General features: G+C 40.1%; 3 protein-coding genes across 3 annotated transcripts; 2 read left to right on the top strand and 1 right to left on the bottom strand.

Annotated features, from left to right (window-relative positions):
* Nucleotides 1–2,109: 2,109 nt before the first annotated feature.
* LOC131428577 (uncharacterized protein K02A2.6-like) lies at nucleotides 2,110–6,156 on the top strand. The gene has a single exon (XM_058592623.1). It carries the CDS (start codon nucleotides 2,110–2,112, stop codon nucleotides 6,154–6,156), a length of 4,047 nt encoding a protein of 1,348 aa, XP_058448606.1.
* A 2,564-nt stretch (nucleotides 6,157–8,720) lies between these two features.
* On the top strand, nucleotides 8,721–9,752 carry LOC131432297 (RNA transcription, translation and transport factor protein). Its single transcript, XM_058598492.1, has 3 exons — nucleotides 8,721–8,882; nucleotides 8,936–9,268; nucleotides 9,322–9,752. Exons 1-3 carry the CDS (start codon nucleotides 8,822–8,824, stop codon nucleotides 9,678–9,680), a joined length of 753 nt encoding a protein of 250 aa, XP_058454475.1. The 5' UTR covers nucleotides 8,721–8,821; the 3' UTR covers nucleotides 9,681–9,752.
* Nucleotides 9,709–10,178, bottom strand: LOC131432298 (uncharacterized). The gene is made up of 2 exons (XM_058598494.1): nucleotides 9,901–10,178; nucleotides 9,709–9,837 (listed from the first exon to the last, which is right to left on the bottom strand). The coding sequence occupies exons 1-2, from the start codon at nucleotides 10,055–10,057 to the stop codon at nucleotides 9,761–9,763; spliced, it is 234 nt and encodes a 77-aa protein (XP_058454477.1). The 5' UTR covers nucleotides 10,058–10,178; the 3' UTR covers nucleotides 9,709–9,760.
* Between the last annotated feature and the right edge of the window lie 405 nt (nucleotides 10,179–10,583).

The raw sequence follows: 10,583 nt of genomic DNA, 5'->3' as shown, positions 1-10,583 counted from the left end.
CCAAGTTCGACGGGCGTCTTCTGATGGACGATGAAACCTATGTCAAGGCTGACTTCGGGCAAATCCTAGGTCAAAAATTTTACTGGGCAACGACTCGGAGAGATGTTCAAGCCAAATTTAAATTTGTTTTTGCCGACAAATTTGCAAGAAAATTTATGATTTGGCAGGGCATTTGGAGCTGTGGCTAAAACCAAAAGTTTTCGTTACAAATAAGACAATGATATCGGAACTATACCTAAAAGAGTGTCTCCAAAAACGAATTTTGCCGTTCATTCAATCCCACGACCATCCCGTAATATTTTGGCCAGATTTGGCAAGCTGTCATTACAGCAAAGTCGTTCAAGAATGGTGTGCAGAGAAAGGAGTCCAATTTGTTCCGAAAAACCTTAAAAAACCCAACTGCCCCCAGTTCCTCCCTATTGAGAAATACTGGGCAATCATGAAGAGAAGATTCAAGGTAAAGGGAAAGGTTATCAAAGACATCAATCAGATTACGACCTGGTGGAATAAGATAGCTAAAACGATGGACGAAGAAGGTGTGCGCCGCCTAATGAGCCGTGTTACAGGAAAAATTCGGGAATTTCTTCGAAACCGTGACGAATAATTTTATCCGTATTTTTTCTTAAAAGTATGAAGAAAACGCTACATTTGTATGAAAAAGATCTTTAATTCAATAATAAATAACTGAAATACAGGCAATTGTCTTTGTTCCAATTCTATCTGAAGCAATCTTTATATTATATCCGTATGAAATGTTCATTACGACCTAAGTAACAAAAGTAAACAAACCGAGTTTTTTTTTATTACATTTTGTTAGGAATGTTGTAATACACGCACTACCCGAACACCGTTTCTCAATTCACTAAAAAAAAGTCAACACATTTGACGTATGTCGAAATCAATGAAAAATAATCATCAATGCTACTTTTGTCAATTGGCAATAACAAAAGGCATAAACAAAAGTGTATGAGAGGGGGACGGGTATAGCGTGATGGGTAAGTCGATGCCTTTCACGCCGCCCGCCTGGGTTCGATTCCCAACCCCGCACATAGGGTCAGAAAGTTTTTCTAGCCCGAAGAGGCGAATGACATTAATGTTAAAGCCTCTATAATTGAAACAAAAAAAAAAAAAAAGTGTATGAGCGGACTTTAACGACAAAATAGTTTTTCACGAAAAAGCAGATCTAGTATGATATTTTGAAAGTGAGACTATCTGTAGAGTTGGGGATATTTAATGGGTTCGAGTTGCTATTAAGCTTGTTAAAAAACGTAGATTAATTTGGAAAGAAACTCACTTATTTCCAATCGTAAAAACCGTTGTGAATTTTTCGTCAAACGAAAGTGAAAGTTCTCAAAACACACTAAAAAACGAGTGAACGGTCAATTTTTGCCACTTGAAATGCAAAACTAGCTCTTACTGACTTTTCAAGCAAAACTGGCTTTGACACAGTAAGTAACGAGCAACAAAACGACGACTGAACACTGCGACTTCCACAAAATGACCTAACTAACAGAAACAAAACAACTTATGTGTCAAGTCAACCAGGAAAAAACCACTGTCCAATGTACATGATCAAATTATAAAAAGACGTAAGTGTTGTCTTTGCCTAAAAGTTATTTATGTCGTTTAAAACTGTGAATTACTCACTATGATACGTTGCGCGCATAAAAATTGGACTATTTAGTGAAGAGATGAGGTTGATTCAATTACTCATTTTTAAATAGGATTTAAAATTGAGCGATTATTTTTCAACATCGCTTATCTCGGTTCAGCCGAAATGTTACATTCGTCGTTTTGAAAATTTTATGCAGATATATCAATATTGATCTTGTTAGACAATTATCACACGTTTGTATCAATACTACTGCAATTGATTACCTTTACCTTTATTTTATACCATATTGTAACTCTCACTTATATTTCCCCTCCACATTGTATCCACTGAAAACGAAACCCGAAATAAACAGTTTTTACCCACCCTTCGAGTAGACAACACGCTTTATAACATGGTGTCAGAAGTGGGATATTTTTTAACTGCGCAATAGTCTCGAAACAGTCATTTTTGCGAAATTGGAAACTATCGATACAATTAGTACACAAATCGGAGAAATGGAACAAGGTGAACAGCAGCAAGCTGTAGCTCGGCCGATTATCAACAGCAGCATCCCTTTTCCGGAACCGTTGAAAACAAACGGAAACCTCCGGGAAAATGTCAATATATGGAAGGATGAGTTCGAAACGTACCTTATCGCATCAGGAGTTGAGCAGCTGGACGAACGTATCAAAGTAGCCACCTTTAAGTCCGCCCTCGGATCAGAAGCAAGAAGAATTTTTAACTTGTGGCCCTTGCAGGAGCAGCAACGGAACACCGTTTTAGCTTGTATGGAATCACTTTCTATGTATATGGTTCCTCGTAAAAACATAAAGCTAGCTCGGTACGAGTTTTATCAATGTCGGCAAGAACCCGGAGACGATAACTCAGAACCAGAAAGCATGACAAAATTTATCAATCGAACACGGGAGCTTATAAAAGATTGCAATTTTGGCGAAATGGAAAATGAGATGCTTCGTGACAAAATCATCACTGGCATTCGCGATTTGTCGTTGAAAAAGCGATTTATCGAACAGCAGGATCTCACAGCAGAACAAGTGATTGAACAGTGCCGAACAGAGGAAGTAACTAGAGCAGAAATGACGCGGAACCAATGGATTGAATCACAGCAGCATACGGTAAACAAAATCACTGAAGGGAAAAATTGTAACAAGCGATGTTCCTTCTGTAGTAAAGCATACCATCGGGATCTGTCGGAGTGCCCAGCACGAGGAGCAACATGTCACTTTTGTGGTTTGAAAAATCACTATGAGATTGCGTGCAAGAAGAAAAAGGAACAATGCAAACCATCAGGATCTGGAATGACCACCCAAGCCAAGCAGCAAAAGAAAAAACTCTACAACGTCGAAGAACAGCGAAGTGAGCATCGCGAGCAGGAAAGTGACGAGGAATCCATTTCACTGTGCCAGTATTTGAACGGAGTAAATCAAAGTGACGAAACACTACTAAAGGCGAACATTATTTTCTTCGATGTCAATAACCAACGCAAGCCAAAACGATGTTTATTAGATACTGGAGCGTCCTGTAACGTGATCGGTAAACGGAACGCCATGGAAATGCTGGCAACCAGAAAATTACAGCTAGACAATAATAAAGCCACATTGAAAGTGATCGGCGGAGGGAAATACGAATCGCTAGGTAGAACAGTTATTGATTGTGAACACGATGGTATTCGATACAAAGCAGTTTTCCACGTCGTGAATTTCGAATTAGAACCGATTCTATCGTTGAAATCATGTCTTCACTTGAAGCTGATCCAATTGTGTTCATCGATAGTGGAAGATCATAAACTAACAGCTAAACGAATCCTAAAGCAACATCCAAACGTTTTCTCAGGATTAGGACAACTGGATGGTAAAGTGCACTTGGAGGTAGACCAAAACGTTGCACCGGTGGTGCAGCATCCTCGACGCATAGCTGTGAACCTTAGGGAGGAGCTTCGCCAAGTGTTGGCGGAGATGGAACAAGAAGGCATTATAGCGGAAGAGAATCAGCATACGGATTGGGTGAGCAATTTGGTTTTAGTTAAACGGAATAACAAATTGCGGGTATGTATCGATCCAATTTTACTAAACAAGGCGCTCAAAAGACCGCACTACCAAATGCCGACTTTAGATGAGCTGCTTCCGGAATTGGCGAATGCAAAAGTTTTTACAACTGTCGATGCCAAATCGGGTTTTTGGCAGGTGTCTCTCGACGAAGAAAGTGCGAGGTTAACTACGTGTTGGACACCATTTGGTCGTTTTAAATGGCTTCGTATGCCAATGGGAATAGCTCCAGCACCCGAGATTTTTCAGTTGAAAGCACACGAAGCAATGCAAGGACTGCGAAACGTACGAGCACTAATGGATGATTTCATGATTTTCGGTTGTGGTGATACCGTAGCGGAAGCAATGGTGGATCATAATCAAAACCTGCAAGCTTTTCTGAGACGAATGGAGGAAAAAAATTTAAGGCTGAATCCAGAAAAAATCAAACTCTGCAAAGAGAGCGTGAGATTTTTTGGTCATATTCTAACGTCGTCTGGTATTAAACCAGATCCTGACAAAGTGAGCGGTATTTTGAAAATGGCGAAACCGACAGACGTACCTTCCATGCAACGTTTTCTTGGAACGATAACATACCTTGCTCGGTATCTTCCAAGCCTCTCCTCGGTAGCCGAACCTTTGCGAAGACTGACATACCAGAAAGAACCATGGGTTTGGTCTAGTGAACAAGAAAAAGCTTTCAGCAGTCTAAAACAACAAGTGACATCTGCTCCCATCCTTCGATATTTTGACCCCAATAAAGACAGTGTTATTCAGTGCGACAGTAGCAGCGTAGGACTCGGTGCTGTGCTCCTTCAAGAAGGGCAGCCAGTCGTCTACGCGTCAAGGACCCTTAGTGCTACTGAGCGTCGCTATGCACAGATCGAGAAAGAAACCTTGGCGATCCTGTTTGCTTGTCGCAGATTCGAAATATACATTCTCGGCAAACCTGTTGCGGTACAAACCGATCACCAACCGCTTATCAAGATTTTTCAGAAACCGTTGACTGAAGCACCACTAAGAATCCAAAGAATGATGTTGAGTTTACAGAGATACCAGATAGCTTTGAGGTTCACTCCAGGTAAAGAGGTCATCATAGCAGATATGTTATCAAGAGCAACCATTACACCGAGTGATGTAGGCAACTGTGAGAACTTCGAAATCTATGCACTAGATGTAGAGCATATAAACATCACGGAACATCTACCCATATCAGACGAACGAGTGAATGAAATACGATCCGAATCCCAACAGGATCCGGAAATGCAAGTGATAGCCGGTTTCATTATCAACGGTTGGCCAAAAAGATACGACGAAGTGCCAGCAAACATCCAAGTATACTGGAAGTACAAACACGAACTAAGCACCGTGAATGGACTAGTTTTGCGCAACGATCGGATTTTGATTCCTCGAAATTTCCGAAAGGAAATTCTTGAAAAGTTACATCGATCTCATTCGGGTATCGAAGCCACCACCAAACTGGCGCGAGACACAGTGTTTTGGCCCGGAATAAATGATCAGATAAAGCAGCGCGTTCAACAGTGCGATACTTGCGCTAAATATTCCCAAAATCAACAATCACAGCCTATGCAGTCTCACCGGATTCCGTTGTACCCGTATCAGAAAGTTTCAATGGACATCTGTGAGCATCAAACTGGTAGTCAGAAGCATGTGTATCTCATCACAGTAGACCACTACTCAGATTACTTCGACATTGATGAATTGAACACTCAAAGCTCAGCAGCAATTATTCGTATATGTAAGCGTAATTTCGCTAGATTTGGGAAACCGCAGGAAGTGAGTAGCGATGGAGGTTCCCAGTTCATGAGTGAAGAGTTTGGGCATTTTTCCAGAGTTTGGGGATTCAAGCACAGTGTATCAGCTCCGTACCATCAACAGGCGAACGGGAAGGCCGAGTCGGCAGTCAAAATTGCGAAACTTCTGTTAAAAAAAGCGAATGATTCGAACCAAGACTTCTGGGAATTACTCCTTCAATGGCGAAATACCCCAAATAAAACTGAAAGCTCCCCTGCACAAAGACTCTTTAATCGGCGAACTCGCTGTGGTATTCCAATGATCGACAAAAAATTCTTGCCAAAAATTGTGGAAGGGGTGACAGAGCAAATCAGAAACAATCGACAACAAGCAAAGCTATATTATGATCGTAAGGCGCGATCTCTTCCTGAGCTCGAGGTAGGGCAGCCTGTCTTTGTAAAACTGAAGCCAACGGATAAAGAATGGCAACCAGGATCGGTAGTAGCACCGGTGAATGACCGTTCCACGATCGTAGACGTAGGGGGTCGTGAATATCATCGTGACAACACAATGGTGAAACAAGTTCCGGCCGGACCCTCACAAACGGAACAAGCCAAACCGACGTGTTGCGATTCAGGAACGCTGCAGCCTGTCACATCCAGCAAATCACCAGGGATCGTGCGTACAGAAGATAGTGAACGTACACGCACCAAACGTGCTATCCAAATACCGAAAAAGCTAGCTGATTATCAATTGTTTTAGAAGCTAGGGTCATACAGATCTAAATGAAAAAGAAGAAGATGTTAGACAATTATCACACGTTTGTATCAATACTACTGCAATTGATTACCTTTACCTTTATTTTATACCATATTGTAACTCTCACTTATATTTCCCCTCCACATTGTATCCACTGAAAACGAAACCCGAAATAAACAGTTTTTACCCACCCTTCGAGTAGACAACACGCTTTATAATAGATCTCTAGTTCTATTCGAAAAAGACATTACAGTTACACGTCGTCGGTTACACCATCCCCTATTCCGAATCAATTCCAACTCCAGGGCAACAACCGATTCCGAATGAATTTCGCCTACAACCGGTTGATTCGGAAATCATTCGGAATTGAGTGAGAAGATGCGGAATGAATTGTCAATTCGTCTTCTTCTTTCCCGATTTTGCACGTTTTCGTGCTGATTTTCAGATTATTTTTTAAACGAAAACATATTATATCTGAATATTCAAATTTAAATCTTCATGTTTTTCGGATATACAGAACTAGTAAATAACCAGTTCTTCTTAGAATCCCAACATAAACTGTTGAAACTCGCTGGAAATTAACAAAACGGCCTACCTTAGTCAGCATCATCCATTCCTCTAGCTGAAGTGTAGTGAAATGGCTTAAGTCGCCTGAATTTTACACTAAAACATTCATAAAATGAGCGAATATTCAATGACATTTATAATGTTACTGTCAATCAGGTTGATCGAGCAGCCAACTCAGGCGAAAATTCTAGCACTGAACCGATCGAGCACCAAAAAAACATGCAGTCGAGTAAGAATTCATTGCTCATTCCGTCATCTCGATAATGTGGGATCTTGTGACGGTTATTGATTCAATATTGTTTAATAGTTTGCAACATCAACTGAACCGATACTTAGACCCACCCCACGTTATCGAAATGACGGAATGAGCAAAAAATTCTAAATCGACTGCCCGTTTCTGGCTCGATCAACCCGATTGACAGTGACATTATAAATGTCATTGGTATTACGCTCATTTTGAGAATGGGTTAGTGCAGACCCTGTCAGCTTGGAGCGAAATCAATATTCAGTTCAGCAACGCCATCGCACGGTGTCACATTCAACATATCATATCAATTGTATGGGTGCGCAGTGCTGCTATTTTGGCGCGCCCGAATTTGACATTTCTCTCCCCTACTTCTGTTTACGAGATTCGATGCGGACTCCCCTAAGGGCGCCATGCTCACAAAAAATGTTGTTGCCAATGATTTGTTCGGGAAATGTGAGAGCTGGATATCTTGTTAATATGATGTCTTTGGTGAGTGTAAAAGTTAGGCGACTTACGCCATTTGATTACACCAGACCCTGTCAGCTTGGAGCGAAGTCAATCTTCAGTTCAGCAACGCCATCGCACGGCATCACATTCAACATATCATGTCAATTGTATGGTAGCGCAACCCTGCTATTTTGGCGCGCACGAATTTGACATTTTTCTCCCCTACTTCTATGTATAAGATTCGATGCGGGCTCGTCTGGGGGCGACATGCTCGCAAAAAAGGATGTTGCCAATGATTTGTTCGGGAAATGTGAAAGCTGGATATCTTGTTAATATGATGTCTTTGATTACACTCTAGCTAGAGGAATGGATGGTGCTGACTAAGGTAGGCCTTTTTGTTAATTTCCAGCGAATTTCAATAGTTTATGCAAGAATTCTAAAACGAATAGGTTATTTACTAATTTGAGACCAGTACTGCCGTTAATTTAATTTCGTTACTTTCGCCATGTCAGAATATACATTGCCCTTTTAGTGTAAAACACGTGCGTTGCAAATAGCAATGATTCTACGTCTGCTCAGCGGTTTATGTTGAACCGTTAGGTGGCGTTAGCAGTTCAACATAAACTGCTGATGCACTGATGAGCTGAATGCTAAACGTAAAAATTAAAAATAGTCATGTGCACTATATCACAAACCGGACAACTGAATTTTAAGTGGTTCTGTGGCCTCCATACAGTTATACACAGTATTTTGTTCATTCTTACATAGAATTTGTTGTTTTTAACACATTTTTATATTAATTCATAAAATTCTTTTCGGGAGTGTTTTGACTGGTTCCAGTACTCTTGGAGAAATTTGGAGTTTAGTTTATTCATATTGTGTGTTTGGTGCGTTTTAGTGAATTTTGCACATTTCTGATTATTCCAGAGCTGTTCCCATTTATATTTTTAGTTTTTTGAATCGAATACATCAAATGACATAGCCGACTTACCTCAATGCGATCTGGAATAACTCCGGTGTCTTTGGAATATATCCACATGGATAAAAACAGAATAAAATTAAAGCATACTCGGTTTTTGTGACACTTAATGCATCAAGATCGGTAAATTTATATAATCATAAATTTAAAAAAATCGAGAATCCCAACCCGACCCAGAAATGAGGTCATTCATCGGATCAGCTGTGCAACGAATAACTTCCGTTGAACGTTTGTTTTACCGGGATGCGTTTGAGTGTTAAATATGTTACATACGTTACACTGAAGTGCATTACGCTGTTTTGACGTTTTGATATATTTTGACAATGAAAATAGCGTCTCCTTTTGCTGTTTATACTTTGATCGCTTTCAATTTCCAAATTTATACATACTCTGCATCAGAAAAATAGTTTTGAATTGATTTGATCATTATGTTTGAGCGCTATTTGGCTGCGTTAGAGTATCCTTCTCAGGGTGGAATAAACATAGATGGTAAGAAACGTAAACAAGGTTTTTCACTACTTCATATTCGTACCTTAACTTAGATCCGAAGGAGTTTCGCAACATTGTGTTATGGTTAGAAGATCAAAAAATTCGACACTATACCATTGAGGATCGCGCGAACCTAAGGAAAACAGGTTCTGCGACTGATTGGGACCCGGCATATGCAAAATACAAGATAGATCTCGGGTTTCCTGCAAATCTTAAATCTAAAACTGAAGAGTTGACATGGTTGTTCTTGTATGCGATTAAACTTGAGTATTCCGACAATGCTGATCGATACCGGTCGATAACGGCTGCTCAAAAAATCGAGCAAGAAAAGAAATCCTCTGCTGCACCGGAAATCAAATCCACTAATCCGTTTGATAAATTAGACTGTAAGAAACTCTGTTAACATTGTTCCATAGGTTATATATCTTTTTGTTTTCAGTTACAAGCCCAGATTTTGAAGAAGGTTCGCGGAAGTTAGCTGAAAAGTTAGGCATTGCCTATCATCCGGACCATTTGGTATCTCTGAGGGCTGCTAGTTATGTTATATCGACGGCGCTTAACAAGGAAGTTTTAAAAGAGCCAATTATCACTGGGAAACCGTTTCCGATTGATGAAGGAATTGGAATGGGTTTTGAAAATCATCAAGACCTTGAAAAAGCAGCTCGGATTTTGCGATTATTGCAAATTCAAAACCTTCGTAAATTGCAAACTGCCATTAACGAGACAATTGTGGCTGTACAGAATATTACTGCAGACCCTAGAACCGATACATCACTGGGTAAAGTTGGCATGAAGTAAGGAAGTTTCTCTTAAATATGTGTACGCGTTATTCAACGTAATAATTAAACATTTAAATATGTACAACTATAATTTCTGTCTTATTGCTTTGGGGGATCCTTCGGGTTGCCAAATGGATAGATATCGATAATTCTAGTTAGTCCAATTCCACCCGCGACTGTAACAGAGAAAATGGTTAATGTATGGTTTTTGAAATGAGTATGGTAATCAGTATGCTAACCAGCCGCAATTCCGCACATCGCGAACCGACCGACCTTTTGGGGCCGTTTCTGGGCCTGCACCCAAACGTAGATGCCCATTCCGATAACACCAGTTCCACTAATGATACGACAGGGAAGGCAATCCTTGTGTCGACTGGAAACTACTGATTCGGTCATACTTTAAAATTGGTGATTGTAATCCTTTCAAATTAGTGGAATAGAATAAGGCTGAATAGAATAGGCTGAAATCTGCAAAACTTGAACACTATAAATATAAACAATTGTCCGGCCGAAGTCGTCCTTAAAGACAGGGATGCCAAATAAAGTTTTCTAATATTTGCAGACAAGATTCAAATGTCTGGGGACTTGAAGTAGTTCAACGGTATCGGTATAGTGACCATAACATAGCTTAGTGAGTTCGAACAGTTTTTAAAATTTCGAAGAATGTCTACAAAATATTTGCCATAAAGGAAACTGACGATTTGTTGTCCTAACTGTGAACGTGGCAACTCTGCTTAAATATGTAGAAAAGTCATTCAAGAGTGGTGATGCCAGGTCGAAAAGTAAATGAAGGCACACAATATTTATGATTTTAACACACTCACTTGCTATAACGATTTGCTCAAGGCATTGGAATCACGTTTTCTATTTCTTTGGTCGCAAATTCATGCAGACGTATTCAGATATATAAATAAAACTATTC

The sequence above is a fragment of the Malaya genurostris genome, chromosome 2 (assembly GCF_030247185.1).
Source record: "Malaya genurostris strain Urasoe2022 chromosome 2, Malgen_1.1, whole genome shotgun sequence".
NCBI classification, from domain to species: Eukaryota; Metazoa; Arthropoda; class Insecta; order Diptera; family Culicidae; genus Malaya; species Malaya genurostris.
The sequence above is the reverse complement of the archived record's forward strand: the minus strand, read 5'-3'. Positions and strand labels throughout refer to the sequence as shown.